This window comes from Mesoplodon mirus (assembly GCF_964341445.2).
Source record: "Mesoplodon mirus genome assembly, chromosome: 10".
NCBI lineage: Eukaryota > Metazoa > Chordata > Mammalia > Artiodactyla > Ziphiidae > Mesoplodon > Mesoplodon mirus.
In genome coordinates, this window is record NC_138986.1 from 69,033,926 (window position 1) to 69,052,165 (window position 18,240).

General features: G+C 40.9%; 1 protein-coding gene across 3 annotated transcripts in view; it reads right to left on the reverse strand.

Moving 5' to 3' along the window:
* The window catches only part of CFAP206 (cilia and flagella associated protein 206), a 31,992-nt gene extending 13,752 nt beyond the window's left edge, over positions 1-18,240 (reverse strand). The window contains exons 1-7 of one of the 3 annotated variants that reach the window (XM_082633209.1): positions 17,777-18,240; positions 15,947-16,055; positions 13,722-13,805; positions 10,759-10,849; positions 8,334-8,522; positions 7,396-7,554; positions 6,111-6,319 (exon numbers count right to left, since the gene is read on the reverse strand). In XM_082633209.1, coding sequence (XP_082489335.1) covers positions 6,111-6,319; positions 7,396-7,554; positions 8,334-8,522; positions 10,759-10,849; positions 13,722-13,805; positions 15,947-16,054 — 840 coding nt within the window. In that variant the 5' untranslated portion in view covers position 16,055; positions 17,777-18,240. Of the gene's footprint in view, positions 1-6,110; positions 6,320-7,395; positions 7,555-8,333; positions 8,523-10,758; positions 10,850-13,721; positions 13,806-15,946; positions 16,060-17,776 lie in introns of all 3 variants that reach the window. The other 2 variants (XM_082633208.1, XM_082633210.1) reach the window with 2 other exon arrangements.

Genomic DNA, 18,240 nt, shown 5'->3' on the forward strand with positions numbered 1-18,240 from the left:
GTTTATCCTATCTAATAAGTCTCTTCTCTATCCCTCAGAGTTTTCCCCTTTGATTGCTAGTTTTCTTTTAGAAATCAAGTATGAAAATGCAGTCCTTAAAGTCTTTAGATTTGTACACAATCAACAAGAAACAGAAATAATTCTGCATATGTTCTCCAAAGTAAAAGTTACATTCAATACATAACACTTCTTTAAAAACTATAAGTAAAGATACTCCAGACCTACTCCCCCAAGCTATGCTTGCAGGCTCCATTCACAGATTAGGCACACAGAACTTCTTGATTTTTCCTGATAGTGTCCTAGAACAATCACCCTGTTTACATTTTACCAAAAAGAACTTTGCAACTAAAAATTCTACATGGACATTTTTCCAAAGAAGACACACAGAAGGCCAACAGGTACACAAAAAATTGCTCAACATCTCTAATCATCAGGAAAATGAAAATCAAAACCACAATGAGATATCACTTCGCATCTGACAGAATGGCTACTACCAAAATGACGAGAAATCACAGGCGCTGGCAAAGATGTGGGGATAAAAAGGGAACACACGTGCACTGTTGGTGGGAATGTAACTTGGTGCAGCCGCTATGGAAAAAGTAGGGAGGTTCCTCAAAAAATTAAAAATAGAACCACCACATCACCCAACAATTCCATTTCTGGGAATTTGTCTGAAGGAAACAAAAACACTAACTCAAGAAGATATATGTGCCCCCATGTTCATTGCAGCATTATTTACAAGGAATCCTGCCATTTGCAGCAATAAAAGTGAAACTTGAGGGAATTTTACTAAGTGAAGTAAGTCAGACAAAGACAAATATCATATGATCTCACTTATATGTGGAATCTTTTTTTTAATTTTTATTTATTCTTTTTTTAAAGATTTATTATTTTTTTATTTATTTTTGGCTGCATCAGGTCTTAGTTGTGGCACGTGGGGTCTTCGCTGAGGCACAAGGGATCTTTGGTTGTGGCATGCAGGCTTCTCTCTTCTAACTGTGGCGTGCAGGTTCTCTCTTCTCTAGTTGTGGCACGAAGGCTGGGTGGGTGGGCTCTGTAGTTGTGGTGTGCGGGCTCCAGGGCACGTGGGCTCTGTCGTTTGTGGCACACGGGCTCTCTAGTCAAGACACACAGGCTCAGTAGTTGTGGCACGGGGGCTTCAGTTGCTCTGTGGCATGTGGGATCTTAGTTCCCTGACCAGGGATTGAACCCGTGTCCCCTGCATTGCAAGGCGGATTCTTTACCACTGGACCACCAGGGAAGTCTCTGGAATCTTTTTTTTTAATTGAAGTACAGTTGATTTACAATGTTGTGTTAGTTTCTGATGTATAGCAAAGTGATTCAGTCATACATATAAAAAGTTTTTCAGGTTCTTTTCCATTATAGGTTATTACAAGGTATTGAATATAATTCCCCATGCTATACACAATAGGACCTTACTGCTATACGTGGAAACTTTAAAAAAAAAAAAAAAAAAACTGAGCTCATGGGGCTTCCCTGGTGGCGCAGCGGTTGAGAATCTGCCTACCAATGCAGGGACACGGGTTCGGGCCCTGGTCTGGGACGATCCCACATGCCGCGGAGCAACTAAGCCCGTGAGCCATAACTACTGAGCCTGTGCATCTGGAGCCTGTGCTCCGCAACAAGAGAGGCCGCGACAGTGAGAGGCCCGTGCACTGTGATGAAGAGTGGCCCCCGCTTGCCACAACTAGAGAAAGCCCTCGCACAGAAACGAAGACCCAACACAGCCAAAAATAAAATAAATAAATAAATAAAAATTTAAACAACAACAACAAAAAAAACTGAGCTCATAGATACAGAGAACAGATTGGTAGTTGCCACAGGTAGGGGAGGGGGATGGGAGTGGGCAAAATGGGTGAAGGTGGTCAAAAGGTACAAACTTCCACTTATAAGATACATAAGTCGTGGGGATGTAATGTACAGCATGGTGACTATCACTAGTTAACAATACTGTATTGTACAACTGAAAGTTGGTAAGAGAGTAGATCTTAACAGTTCTCATCACAAGGAAAAAAAATGTAACGATATGTGGCGAAGAATTTAGATTTATTGTGGTCATACATATATGGAATCATTATGTTATACATCTGAAACTAATATAATCTTACATGTCAATTGTATCTCAATAAAAAAGCTAGTTTCACTTAGCACTATCCTTGATGATGCAGTAAAATGTATTAATTTGATTGAATTTTGACCTTTAAGTGCACAGCTTTTTAATAATCAGCGTGATCAAACAGAAAGTATATATAAAACACTTCTATTGCATATTAAAACACATAGTTCTCTTACATGACTGGATTGCAAGCTGAAATAGCCTTTTTTCCCCTCCAGTAGAACAGCATTTTTACTTGAAAGAACAACTGGCAGACAAACTATGGTTTTTGCACCTTAGCTATTGGAAGATATTTTCTTGAGAGTGAATGAAATGAGTCTGTCACTTCGGGAAAATGATAGTTTTTGTTACCAATGATAAAATTCACATCTTGAAAAGCCTGTATCTGCCACCACGAACTTGACAGCATCCCCACACAAAGATATTTCTAATGAGATTGTTGGAGAAAAAAATAAGAATAAAGTCGCTTCAACTTTCTTATCATAATGCAGTCCAAAAAATGCTTGGAGAACGCATGTGAACCTAGCATTCCTCTTCCTCTCCCTCACTTTTTAATTTATAAGTTTTTCATACTTTCTTCCATGGACATTTTTCAACAAGTCTAAAACAAGCACAAATTCCACCAAACTGATATCTTACTTGCATTATCAGAAAAATCAAGAAGTCCTGTATAATCTATGCTACGAAAGGGCCCTGCAGACATATCTTGGGGGGAGGAAAGTCTTGACTTACATATTTCGAGAAATGTTGTGCGTCATGCAACATTTACTTGCACGATAACAATAACTGGTTTTCTCTCTATGGTGACTGCCTTGCTCTTCAAAAGCCCACAGCAGATGGAATTCTGTTCTCTCAGCTAAGACAGTCAACAAGACTGCAATCACCCCTTCCTTTTCTCTTCCAGAGTATTTGATTTGTTCACTGCAGCAGATAAAGTCCTGATCAAAAAACAATAACTCACTATCTTACCCAAACTATAATTGGATTTTTCAAATGTCTACGTAAACTGAATGTAGCATTGGCAAAAGAAAAATTTTGTATCAAAATCAATACTTCAAAAAAGCATATTAATATCTGTTCAAATAATGTGACTTTAAAAAAAGAGTATTCATAGATTTCATACTCAGGAAAAGGTTTCAGCTAAACATAAACTGACGTATTTTATAACCTAGTGATAATACTGATTAAACTGTATCCATTCTGTAACAATTAACCTGAACTGTAACTAAGGGAGATTGATGGGGGAGGTTGGATAGCTAAAAACTATCATATCCTTGTCAGCCATAAAAAAGAATGAAAGTTTGCCATCTGCATCTGCAATGGACTTAGAAGGTATCATGCTCAGTGAAATAAGTCAGACAGAGAAAGACAAGTGCTGTATGTTACCACTTATATGTGGAATCTACAAAATAAAACAAACTAGTGAATATTAAAAAAAGAAGCAGACTCACAGATATAGAGAACAAACGAGTGGTTACCAGTGGAAAGACGGGAGTGGGGGAGGGCATGATAGGGGTAGGGGATTAAGAGGTACAAACTACTATGTATAAAATAAATAAACTACAAGGATATATTGTACAGCACAGGGAATGTAGACAATATTCTATAATAACTATAAATGAAGTATAATCTATAAAATTTTGAATGACTACATCGTACACCTGAAACTAATACCACATTGTAAATCAAGTATATCTCAATAAAAACAACAACAACAAAAAGAAACACTGACTAACCAGCAAAAAAGTCAGAAGGTTAAGAAAACTCATCCTGACCCTGACTGAAAGGAGTATGAGACACTCATAAAGAGTGTTAAGACAAGAATGTGAACTTTCTAATAACACGAGCAACAGAGGGCTTGGAAATGAGATATTGTCTAGAAAAATAAGAGCTTGTGCCCCCACTGAGATGAAATCAGAGCTGTTCTGCTAATGCCCCGATGATGGTGATGGTAATAAACACTGACATCATTGTCCATCATCATCATCACCATCATCATCATCCGTTTACTGAGTTCTCACGTCTGCAAGCACAATTCTACCTTATTTACCTAGTGGAGACTATCAATAACCCCTTTTTACGAACGTGGGAACCAAGGCACAGAGAAGTCAAGCAACTTGGTCAAGGACACAGATTTCGTAAGTGGCAAAGTCGGGATTAGAACCCATGCAGTCTGGCTGCAGGACCCACATTTATCACTTCTACACTCTATTAACCGTCCCTCTAGCTCTGAGAGTAAGAACTCCAATGAGAATATAAGACTGTCAGTTAGCTGGCTGAATATGTTTCAGGAGTGAAAGCTGTGAGAAAATACTATATAATGAACAATGTCCTCTACAACATCCTTACAGTATGTGTGACAGTTTCCCAAAGATCTTTCTTATAACATCCCTTCTGGACATAAATGGCAAAAGTAAATGTGAGATTCTGCTCCTGTGGACCTGTATGCACTCAAGATAAACTGACCGTGAAATCCTCTTACATAAGGCTGCTAGCCACAAGTCTTAGGGGAACATGTACCCTAAAGAATGATTTGGTTTCAAATAGTTGATTTAGAGTCCTCCCTTCTGAAGGCAATTAGATAGTAGGTCAGCTGTGAGGACCACTCCTAGTCTGTTGCAATGCAGTCATGTCTTCTGGATGTGATCTTTCTATTCTCTGTAGCGGAGGTAAGGAGAGAAGACAAATTGAGTGCAGCCAGAAGTGGTAGTGAGTCATTAAGATACAAGTGAAAATGAAGAGGGAGCAGAATACAGCTTGTTCTGTCCCTCAAGACATTAGTGTTCACTTGTACAAAAGACAGTTCCACTGACCCTGTGGTCTTATGGTGTTTGGAAAATAGAGGCTGTGTGAAGGTAAACAGTGACCAGGGGGATGGATGTGCTAATTAATTCAGTGGGAGAATACTTTCACAGTATGTATGTATATCAGATCATCACACTGTACACTTTAAATATCCTACAACTTTGTCAATTATACCTCAGTACAGCTAGGGGGAAAAAAACAGAAACAAAACAGTAACAGGTGGAAACATAGCTTGCTGCCATGACATAGTTAACAAACTGTGTTCCCTGGAATCTTAGGGTGGCTTGGGGATGCTCCTTGGTGAAAAGGTCCTCCAATCCTTTCATCTAGATACTTGCTTTATATTTTTAGGATTTTGAATAAGTTTCCATCTGAAACGGCTCTGCTGCTTTAAAAAAAAGTTTAAAATCACTACTTCATATTTTCCAGCTCTCTGGGGATAGTGTTTGGCTTGTTCGTTAGATCTAAAAACGTCAGAAATAAAAATCTTTTCTACCAATTTTTACAATTAGAACAAATAATTACATAAAAGTTCTTTGAGTGCCAACAACCTGCCAAACTATATGTTAGACACTTGCTCTGAATGAAAGCAAACAATGCAGCATTGCTTACATATATACACACATACCTGCTTAACTACGGCAACCATGCAACAATCATATTACCCAGGAACAAAGAGAATCAACTACCAAAGATCCATTCCTGCCAACACATCTTCATTAAAATCAACATCCAACTTTCCCATTTCTATCTTAGTTCTTGATCCTACAGATGCAATATATACTGAGCAGTTATTAAGGTTGCCTTCTTTATCAACGACCTGGTTCTATCTTTTGTTTTCACCCCATAATATATAAACAGGTGGCAATAAACAACAAGGTCCTACTGTATAGCACAGGGAACTATAGTCAATATCCTATGATAAACCATAATAGAAAAGAATACAAAAAAAGAATGTGTGTGTTATGTGTGTGTGTGTGTATCTCAATCACTTTTCTGTACAGCCGAAATAACACAATATTGTAAATCAACTCTACTTTAAAAAAAATCTTTGTCTAACCAGTGGGTTTTTTAAAAATCAAACTAAATATTTAATTCAAAGCAAAGAATATATATACAAAGAGGCTGCATTCTGTGGGAAAGACCAGCTCTTATGACATTAACTCACCAAAATGATCTGAAGGAAGATCTCATATTGTCGCATGTTATATAGTGCTTCTTTTAACATACAGGGCTGAAGTTCTTGACTCAAGAGTGGGTTCTTTGCTACTTTCTCGAGGATGGCTGTGTAGCGGTATGCCTGGTCCTGGGCCACCTCAAGTTGGGAATCAACATGCTGAGTGGTGGCTGGGATTGCTTCCTGTAGAATAGCTGGCACTGGTTTGAGAGGTATAATAAGAGAGACATGAGGCAATCTAAAAAGATTCTGAAGAAAAAGCCTAGAAAGTGGTCATATTTAAACATTAGGTTGAGTTAGTTTTTTCCTCAACCAAATTAACAAGAAGGAGGCATATTCAAAAAAAAGAAGACATTGCCAGAATAATAACCAAAAGTTAAAGCAGATCAGCTTTTGCTACTAAAATATAGAAGATGCTAAAGAATAGACAGGTGTTGGTGTTATGTGCTGTATTAACTATGTGCCTCTAGAAAAGCCACTGTATCTCTCCTTCTGTGTATCTTCTTTATTACTGGTAAAAAAGAAAATAAAAGTGTACCACTTAAGAAACTCACTGGGATACTGGTATACTGAAAAATGACAGAATTGTCTAGCAAGACAGGAAACTTTATGAAGAATGGGAATTGACTTTTTAGAACAGTTTTTAAATTGCAAAAAAAATTACCTTATTGTACTAGATCAGTGATCTGGTAAAAAGACACTAACACCTTCTCAGTGGGCCTACATGTGTACCAAATGCATAAGGAAGTTACTTCTACTGTAGGTCTTTGAGCAAATATTTCAATGAGTACTTTCAAACTTACAGATAATAAATGCATTAAGTATATAACAGCATAGTAGAGGCTCCTGAATTTACAGACTTGCAGATAGCTCCTCTTGGACCATTTCATTCCATTAACCACATCAACAATGGTTTGCTTTTCAGGGTGATTTTTATTTTTTAAATCACTGAATTTTATTCCCTTTTGGTTATGTGACTGGAAGTAAAGAACACAAAGCCCCACTGAACTGGGGAGGCTGGCCTCCAGAAGGCCCTCTCAATCCTTTTACTGATTCATGCTCCCATACTAGCTTCATGGTACGTAACATTTAAGGTCCTGCCCCAATAAAATGAAAAATTACTATACATTATGAACAGTAGCTGTACCTAAGGCATGGTCAAAACTGCAAACCTTAAATCTACGAATGCCAGAGGTGTACTGTGAATTATTTTCCTCTGTTCCCATTAAATTTTAAACTTACCTAACCTATAGAATTAAATTAATGATATACCTACAGTCATCAATGCCTTCTCCTCCCTTTCCACAGTCTCGGTTAAATAAACGAATTCCAGTAACAATCATGGTGAGTTCTTTCAGCTGGCGTTCTTTGTCCTTCTTAGAAAGAGTTAGAAATGTCCCAAGCTCAGCCTGAGGAAAAACACTCTGTAGGGCAGCTAAAACAGACCACAGTAAAGACAACAAGATGGTAAGTAAAGATATCAGAACGTAAAATACAAGTTCCTTTCAGCAGAAAGTTAAGGGGCTTGTCTTTATAGAGTTACTTAGATGATTCTTTAAATGTCTGGTACCTGATTCCAGAATACATGGCAAAATTTAGCATTTATCAAGAAAGCTGAGCTACTGAAAATAATGCCATTGCCTCACGTCTACTTTCATAATTAAGCATCCATCAGTAATTTTTTGGCAATGGGCATTAAAACAAGCTTTCTAATTAGGGCTCTGAGTAGAAAAAAAATATGCTTTAAAATAATTATGGAAGAAAGCCGTGGGAAGATTAGAGATATTGCCTATTCCTTATCTTAAAGTATGAAAGTGGGCAAGTATTTCCTGAGGATAAAACAGTGCCATTTCCCATCATCCATCCTAGGTGACAGACTCAATGCCTTTCATCAGTAGGAAATCTCCTCTCCCAGCAGTCCCCATTCCCCAATCAGCCTGGTTAATCATACTGCCAATGTTTCTGTAGTGAAACATTGTAATAGGCCCCTAGGTACATACAGCTCTAAGAAGATTAACAATATTCACTTCCCAAAAGTGCTACTTGAGTTTTAGTGTTGATACACTGTGTAAGAAAAATCTGGGTTAAGTTTTAACCTCTTATTTGTGCTAATTTTTTTTCAGATAAAAGAAGAAAACTTCAATACTTAAAATTCAACATATTTTATAAGATACTATGTTCATGGATGGAATGGAAATGGTGTATATTTTTTACCTGTTGCCTCTCTGACAGTCTTGATGTCTGTTGGGGACCCCAGCCCAGAGCGCAGTAACACGTAGCTGACGATCTTGCGGTAGAGGCTTTCCAGCTCTTCTCGAACACATGCTCGACTATCTGTAATTTCTCTGCTAACAGAGCTTAACCTAGACTCTACGACCCGGTGATGTTCTTCGAGAAATTCCTCTAAAATTGGCAAAGGACAGTGTTCCGTATATTGATACTTAGAATACTTCTCACATAAGAAAATAGGACCAGGGACTTCCCTGGTGGCGCAGTGGTTAAGAATCCGCCTGCTAATGCAGGGGACATGGGTTCTAGCCCTGGTCCGGGAAGATCCCACATACCATGGAGCAACTAAGCCCGTGCACCACAACTACTGAGCCTGTGCTCTAGAGCCCACGAGTCACAACTACTGAGCCCACATGCCACAGCTACTGAAGCCCATGCTCCAAAACAAGAGAAGCCACGGCAATGAGAAGCCCACGCACCACAAGGAAGCGCAGCCCCTGCTCGCTGCAACTAGAGAAAGCCAGCGTGCAGCAACGAAGACCCAACACAGCCAAAATAATAATAATAATAAATAAATAAATAAATTTTTTAAAAAAAGAAAATAGGACCAGAGGAAAAAATGGCTTGGTATGGCAATTCTACTGCATGAAAACAAGTATTTTCGTAAGATGTAGTAAGCAAAAATAAACAGTGGTCAGCAAGTAACCTCAAGACAAAAATCTAGTGGGAAAGATTTACTACTGCGATTTAAATGGCATGCTTTATCAAAACACGTAAGCCTTTAAAAAGACAATCCAAACGTAATAGCAGATAGGGCTAAAACCTCCTACTTAAGCAGAAAGTACACAAGACAATTTATAATATATATTATAAACACAGACAGTATAAATATTGTACTATCTATATTCTCCAGGTAAGTAGGTGTAGTATACTGTATGTAAACACATCTAATATAAATATCCATATAGGTAGTATAAATATTCCTCTTCAATTATGTGTATTTCTATTTTAGTTCTAGATAAATTTCCTTTGAATATCATTACTGTAATATGATGTTGCATCAAGAATGGTATCCCTCTCCCTTCGTCCTATAATTCAGTGAGGTTTAGGCTTAATTGTGGAAGGAGCCACAGTTCACCAGCACTATAATTCTTGCAACTAAGTCAATAAGACACCCTATAACAAGGGCAATAATGAACATATCAACCATGCCCAGTTCATAGCTATAATCTTACCACAAAAACAACTCAAACTTTGAAATTAAGAAAAATCTAAATTACATCATCAATTCCACTATTATTTATTGTTCTAAAATATTATTACTGATCAAAAAAGCAAGATATATGATTTTACACATGTAGCATAACTGAAAGGTTAATACAGAGAGGGAAAAAAAGACAACAAAAATCACCAAATGGTTAATAATGAATGAATTACAGTGGGGCAGAGGCAGTGTAGTCTATAGAGAAATTTCATTTCCTTTTTTCTCGTTTCCAGTTTATTTTTGATGTATGTAAGAAACTATTTACATAAGGAAATATGTTCTAAGCTTAAATTTCCCATCAGTCACTTCATTTTTGGGTAAGTTACATAATTTAGGTAAGCATTATGTGATATTAATATAAACCAGGAAAAATAAAATCAGCAAATTAAAAAATTTTAACTTCAGTGAGCTGGTTGCTTTAAGTTATTATGTATTAGTGGTATAATAGTCAAAACACAATAGACTTGGAAACTTTTGACACTCACAAAGGCCACCGGTGTTCTTCTCATTTAGTACCTCCAACATTATTACATTCTTCAAAGTTGGAAAAAATTTCAAAAGATAAATGAAAAAGTTAAATTGTTCTTGGTTAACCAAATGAAGCCCTTGAGAAATGGAATACTGCCTGCCATCTCAGTAAACAAAGGATGTCACAGTCATGAGCACTTGCAGCCCTCCAGTGTGAGCTGGTGAGCCCTGAGGGAACTCTGGAAGGAAACAATACCTGCCATCTAGCAGCCATCAGACTGCAGCCACTCCCCACGGTGAGCCCTGAGGAAACTCAGGATGTGAAAACACAGGATACTGGCTCCAGACAGCTGAGGTCCGTATCAGTGAGCCCAGACTCTTGCATCTCCTCATACAAAGAAAAGCCCTCATATCCTTAATTTGGGATATCAGCTTCCTTTCATTAACAATACTCTTTTGACATTCAGACTATCTACCCTTTGTTGCAAAACTTCTATATAACCTGACTCCCCCGCTTCCCTCCTCAGAGCAGTTCTCTCGGGGTTACTTGAGATGCTGTGTCCCAGGCTTGAAGTCCTAAAATTTCCCGCTGAATAAAACATAACTATCAACTTTTAGGTGGTGAACATTTTTTAAGTCAACACCCTTAGGGTATCAAAATCGGTAGATATATGTTACCTCGACTTGTATAATTCATATCAAAATAGACTTGCATCTTAATGGTATCCAGGGAAGGATTTTTACTGTCCAATAGCCGAGTCACGCAAAGCTAAAAAAGAAAATCACATACATGCTTCCAGTTATATTTTCTGAAACAATCAGAAGTATTTTCCAAAGTTATTCTCAAAATCAAAGGCAACAGCAAAGCCATTATTTCTGATATTTACCTACCAATGACCATTTTTATTACTTTTTTTCTCATTGAGGACTTTACACTTTATAGTTTTACTTAACCAACAACATTTATTAAGTAATAAGCTATTCCCCCTGAGTTAACCAATATTACCATACCCAAGTGACTAAAAGTCTAGTTGGAGGCAAGGAACTTGACCTTTTGCTTAGTCTCTGCAGCCTGAATGTGGGTGAATGTGCCATGACGCTTATGCTCCTGTCTACAGCTCTTCCTGAGTCCCTTATTACTGTTTTTTTTGTTTGTTTGTTTATTCTGCTTTAATTTATTTTTGGCTGTGTTGGGTCTTCGTTGCTGTGCATGGGCTTTCTCTAGTTGTGGCGAGCAGGGGCTACTCTTCCTTCTGGTGATCAGGCTTCTCATTGCAGTGGCTTCTCTTGTTGTGGAGCACAGGCTCTAGGCGTGTGGGCTTCAGTAGTTGTGGCACATGAGCTTCAGTAGTTGTGGCACGTGGGCTCAGTAGTTGTGGCTCACGGGCTTTAGAGCGCAGGCTCAGTAGTTGTGATGCACGGGCTTAGTTGCTCCGCGGCATGTGGGATCTTCCCGGACCAGGGCTCGAACCCGTGTCCCTGCATTGGCAGGAGGATTCTTAACCACTGTGCCACCAGGGAAGCCCCTCATTACTGTTTATCTGAGCCTTAACACTCTTTTTTGCTGATGGTGGAGGTCATGTGCATTTTATAAAAAGCTGCCGAGGCTACGTCCCCTGCTCACAGACTTTCTCTGGCTCTACCTTCTGTTTCAAAATTTCTTCCTCTGGTCCATTTTCTCCTGTTTTTCCCCAAACATAGATGGCTCATCCCTCCTCTGCTTTGCCCCTTTAGAATAGAGGATCAACCTGAATTTTTCTTTTCTTCTCTCTTGTGCAGCCCCCAAGCCCAGTCTTCCCCCATCTCACCTGTTAAGACTTTATTATGTCTGCACCCAGCGGGCACATCAACAGCTTCACCCTCAACCCAACTCCCAGGCCACCAACCCTCCTTTCCTGGGAGGAGGAAGAGGGGAAAGCAGGAGTGCGGACGGAACGTTATCTTTAGGGGACCCACGCACCTGGACCCCTCCAGGTGGAGAAGTGCCGTTCCAAGCACAGACTTTACAAATGCACAGACTAGCTCATCAACATGATTTTTAATTGAGAAAGAGGAAAACAATCTTTATCACTTGAATTATTATATAAATTGACAGTTAATATACCTGTCATATTAAAAGTGTATTGAGCACAGGGAACTATATTCAATATCCTGGCATAAACCATAATGGAAAAGAATATAAAAAAGAATGTATATAAGTGTATAACTGGGTCACTTTGCTGTACAGCAGAAATTAACACAACATTGTAAATCAACTATACTTCAATAAAAAATAAATTTAAAGAAAAAGTATATTGAGCTTGATTCTTTCCAACTTAGTTGAGTTGGAAGAGAAACAAAAAAATCTTCTTGAGCCATGAAAAGGAGAAAAACATTTTCTGCCCCTCCTTGATTCTCCTCCACGGCTGTCCAATCAACTTTCTGAATAACCATCAGTCATTTCCCCTATCGCTAAAAACAGGCCTTATACCACATTCTCAAATTCAGCACAGAAAGACCCAGCTCTCAACTGCCTTAGAGAATCACGGAGTCTCTTCTGCCCAGTTATCGTAACGACATATTCCCCAGCTCCAAGCTTCCAAAGCTCTTCCTGACCCCCTAGCATCTGCAGACAGACCTGCACTCCACTATGTGAACTGCTGGCTGTGAGAGAAGATGGAGATGATGAAAATGTTCTCTGCCATTTGTCTGAGCTCAGAAAATATCATGTACAAGTCTGGGAAAGCTTGTTTCAAGTCTTTTGTGTGAAGGAGGGAATTAAAATCATCAAGCTCAGGAAGAAAAAGATAAATGTTGAAATTTTAGGAAATACATTGAGGAATATCTAGAAAATAAATATTTAAGCATCTAAACCCAGTGAGTCAAACTTAAAACATATGAAAAAATTAATAATGTCTAAAGTTCCTGCCCTCTTTAGTTCTTAAAAATCGCTTTTCAGGCACACCTTCTTGATTCTAACGAATTCTTTGCTCTGGGTTCAATTCTTCCCTTAGAATTGAAAAACACAAATTACATTGAATCAATAATTATATGGATCTTAATTTAGTACTATAATTTTACAGTATATGACAAGTCAGCTAATAATGTTCTCAATGTAACATTAGATTCATAACAAGATGTCTCTAAAATACTGTGGCAGACACTGCTACCTGCCAGTATCCATACCCCTCCTTCCTGACAAAGCCCCAGTCTGGATTAGGCAAAGACTTGGTCAGCTAAAAAAGGAAAGAAGAAACAAATCAATATCCCAGGCTCACCTGCTGTATCATTCTAGTCAATAAATGCAAACAGACGGGAGGGATTCAGGGAAAGCCTGTTATTTTCCAAAAAGAAAGTGACAGACCCAGTTACACACACATTTTGACCTTTGTCCTCTTACCTTATGTCTGCCTAGAGGTGGGAGAGCTATCTTGTGACCCTGGGGTGAAAACACATGCATGATGGTGACCCAGGAAGTCAGGCAAAATAGCCTATGTACCTCTAGACTTCGTTTTATGAGAAAAAATAAACCTCTCATTTGTTTGCACCACTATCTGGTGGGGTTTTCTTTCACGGAGCTGAAGGCAATATTGACCAACACAAATACTACATTTAGAATTGCAAGTAAATAATTCAAAATTTGAGAACTGTTGGATAATCACCTTTACAAGTTTCTGCACATCATCTTTTATGAGAATTCTATCCGTGTTAAAGCCATTACTTGGGTCCAGGACAACAGCTTTCACCTGAGAGCAGGAAAGAGTCCATTACATTTATTTCATGTTACTACAAAATTAGTTTAACAATGTTCCATTTTTTAAATAGCTGCCTCTTGACTACCCAGCAGTTGATTGTTCAGCTGATTTTCTTATAACCCAGTTCATCCACACCTTCATTAGAGGCTGAAGAAAGGGAGCAATAAGCCTCAAATCTGAACATGGTGTCAGAAGAAGGACATGGAGAAACAGGTTGAAAACAATAGCTAGATTTTACATTGGGAAACTGAATATTTTTATCGTATTTTTTATTGTGTATTGTTAAAACAAAAGCAAGAGTAGAGAGACTGAGGCAGGAGACAGATGGGCTCCAGGCTAGGCATTTACCTCTAGCCTCCTGTTTACATTTCATAGGGCAGCAAAAAGTGGGCTTCAGGCCGGACACTTACAGCTAGTCTCCTGTTTGCATTTCCTGAGACAGGAGTTAGATGGGCTCCAGGTTAGACATTTAAAATCAGTCTCCTATTTACTCTCCGAAATGGAAGCTACCACAGGGACAGGGTAAATAGCCAAGTTTTGTCTCTTGGGGATGCCTTAAGATAACAGTCATGGCGAGAACAAAGAGGGGCACAATTTTGTTTGAGTGAAGGATCAAGGGATCTCCGCTTCCCTCCCACCCCAACCTTGGGGCAAGGGAGACACTAGGCGTGCACAGAAAGTCTCCTTGGGGGGGTCAAAAGTCAGGGGACAGGGCTTCCCTGTGGTGCAGTGGTTGAGAGTCCGCCTGCCAATGCAGGGGACACGGGTTCGTGCCCCGGTCCGGGAGGATCCCACATGCCGCGGAGTGGCTGGGCCGTGAGCCATGGCTGCTGAGCCTGTGCGTCTGGAGCCTGTGCTCCACAACGGGAGAGGCCACAACAGTGAGAGGCCCGCGTACCGCAAAAAAAAAAAAGTCAAGGGACAATGCCAGGCCACAGTGAGTCTTGCTTCTCCCAGATGCCTTTGCATCGAGATCCATCTTGGCTGAGAGGTGCATGCGCACCTAGGGAAAGGGTCCTGAAACAAATTAGCTAGAGGGGAAAAAACAAGACGATTGCCAGAAGGAAGGCAAAGACCTGGAAAAACCGACCTACATAAATGATTTAACTGCCTGTTTACTGCACTCCTCCTCATTAGGGAGGACGCCCACACCCTTTCTTTCCAGATGTGCATCTCTGCCTAGCTTCTATTTTTCTTTTTAAATAAATTTATTTATTTATTTTTGGCCGCATTGGGTCTTTGTTGCTGCGCACGGGCTTTTCTCTAGTTGCGGCGAGCGGGGGCTACTCTTCATTGTGGTGCCTGGGCTTCTCATTGCGGTGGCTTCTCTTGTTGCAGGACACAGGCTCTAGGCACACGGGCTCCACTAGTTGCGGCACATGGGGTCAGTAGTTGTGGCTTGTGGGCTCTACAGCACAGGCTCAGTAGTTGTGGCACACGGGCTTAGTTGCTCCGCGGCATGTGGGATCTTCCCGGACCAGGGCTCAAACCTGTGTTCCCTGCATTGGCAGGCGGATTCTTAACCGCTGCACCACCAGGGAAGTCCCTGCCTTGCTTCTGTCTTAACTAAACAAACGTTCCTCTGTGTGCTCTCCCACTTGTTGTTGTGCTGTGTCTCTAATAATAAACTTTCTACCTGTTTTTACAGTTTTTGCCTCCGTGAGAAATGCATTTTCCACTGGGAGCAAGAGCAGGGAAAAATAGCTTCTATCCTCTAGTCCTTGCTGGTCTGGTGGCTAGGATTCCTGGTTTTCATCCAGGCTACCCAGGTTCAACTCCTGGGCAGGGAATTAAGATCTCGCTTCACGCCATCGCTCACTGCTGCCTCTCCGAGATGAAGGCAATCAGTAATTTTTACAACAGTGAACAAAAATACATCTTAAAAAAACTCCCACATAGGAAAACATTATTGATGTTTCTAAAACTTATCAAGATCTTCTAAATCAGTCTCGTAAATCGAGAACTAACATGCTTTATAGGCTTAAAAAATATATTTTTGGCTAACTTGTCCAACAGTATGTTTTCAACAGAATAACAGTTAGGAAAACACTACAGAATTTTAAGAGGAAAATGGGCACTGCTTAAGCACATTTTTTAATAAAACAGTAATTCACAAAAATATTCATGCTTACCATAAAAGCAACCAGAGTTTCAGAAACAATCTCTCCATGGGCTGCACATTCTTGTCCTATTTCTCGAATGATACTCTTTATAACACTTTCAGCCTGAGTGGGAGGCATTCTGGCTAAATAAAAAGATTTTTTTAAATTGCATTTATACACTGTTTTTTCCTCTTTAGATTTCACCACTAACATATTTGTAGTCATATTATTTATTAACTTATTAGTATTTACGAGTATCTAGGCCCCTCCTGTTTTCATTACTTTGTTTCATATTTATAAAAATGACAGTGAGAGCAACTGGAATGTTTCAAATGATTGAAACATTCCCTCTTTATTTAAATGATGGTGGTCACCAAAAGTACATTTATAGCATGATATTTTTAAATTTAAAAAAAGGTTAAACAGGGCTTCCCTGGTGGCGCAGTGGTTGAGAGTCCGCCTGCCGATGCAGGGGACACGGGTTCGTGCCCCGGTCCGGGAAGGTCCCACATGCCGCGGAGCGGCTGGGCCCATGAGCCATGGCCGCTGAGCCTGCGCGTCCGGAGCCTGTGCTCCGCAACGGGAGAGGCCACAACAGTGAAAGGCCCGCGTACCGCAAAAAAAAAAAAAAAAAAAAAAAGTTAAACACTATTGGGGGCAGGGAGGAGTAGAATTAATGAGAAACCCCACTCCCATTTGTGTAGGCGGCCGAGTACAGCTTGAAAGAGGAAATGCTTATTCCACCACATTCACTAAATGACCTTTCATAATTATAATGACTCTTGGAGAACAATTCTTGCTTGGATCGTCTAAATTCTCTTTCTAGCACATCCAAGTTGGCATTTAGACTCGATTAAAAACATAAAAGCAAAAGATATTACAGGAGTTATGCATCACGGGAAAAAATGAACTCCTGGTTATTAATTCCATTTACTATAAACCAGGAAAAGGTGGCGGGTTTTAATGGCTATCAGGTTTTCTGATTCGTACCAGTAACTGAGCACAGGGGAAAGAAGCATGTAGAGAATAACAAAGGCAATCCCAGGTAGATAAAGCTAACTTTCAGCATTATTAGGGTTCAGGTAAGGTCAACAACACTTGTCATCTTGTCCAATAGAACCGGAGTGCCTGGTTTCCATCGTGAGCTGACCATTTTCTAGCTGAGACCTCGGGCACCTGCTTCACCTCTCTTGTTTTTTTTGGTTTTGTTTTTGTTTTTTTTTTTGCGGTACGTGGGCCTCTTACTGTTGTGGCCTCTCCCGTTACGGAGCACAGGCTTCGGACGCGCAGGCTCAGCGGCCATGGCTCACGGGCCCAGCCGCTCCGCGGCATGTGGGATCTTCTCGAACCGGGGCACGAACCCGTGTCCCCTGCATCGGCAGGCGGACTCTCAACCACTGCGCCACCAGGGAAGCCCTGCTTCACCTCTCTTTGAAGCGGTTTTCTCATCTGAAAAATATAGATTCGACTACTACCGTCTCCCCGGAGTTGTCGCGAGGACTGAATTCTATACATTTAGTGGTTAAAATAGTGCGTGGCATAAGGTAAGCGCTTAAAACAGCATCTCCTAACGAGCCCGTGCTCAAAGCTTAGCCTTGCGTGTGCGCATGCGCGAGCGCCCTCGGGCGCCGGGCCCGGGCTGCTCACGACTCCCCTCAGTACCCGCCCCTGCTTGACTCTGGGAAGCCTAAACCCTCAAGTTCAGGCCGTCGGAGGCGTGCAAGGGTCCCCGACCAGCAGCGAGATGGCTCAGGCGCCGGCGCATCACGGGTTAGAAACCTGACCTGCGGACCTGGGCGCCTCCGGCCGGAAGTGACCGCTGTTTCCGTTCAGCGGCGGCGCCCTGAAAGGAGTCCTTACCGACAGTTCAGCCTCAACCAGGCTAGACGGGATGCTCCAGCGGCCCAGGCTCTGTCCACGGCCCAACGCTCGCTTCCTCGCGGGATACACCCCGGGCTCAAGGGCGCGGAGGCCTGAATGGAGAGCTGGAGCCACGTCTACCCGATTCTTCACCGGGGTCTTTGCGGGGGCCTTCTGGGCAGCTGGGCTCTCTCGGAGGCAGCGGTATAACCATGGAAACCGAAAGCTAGGGCCCGAAGGGGGCGGGACCAGGATGTGGGTAGGGCCAAGGTGGGGAGGCGTGGCTGCGTCCAAGCTTGAGAGTCTTTCCCGGGAGGATGGAGGAGAATAACTTTATAAAACAAAGACAAGCAAATACAGAGAGGCCCAGGGACTTCCCTGGTGGTACAATGGTTAAGAATCCGCCTGCCAACGCAGGGGACACGGGTTCAATCCCTGGTCGGGGAAGATCCCACATGCCACGG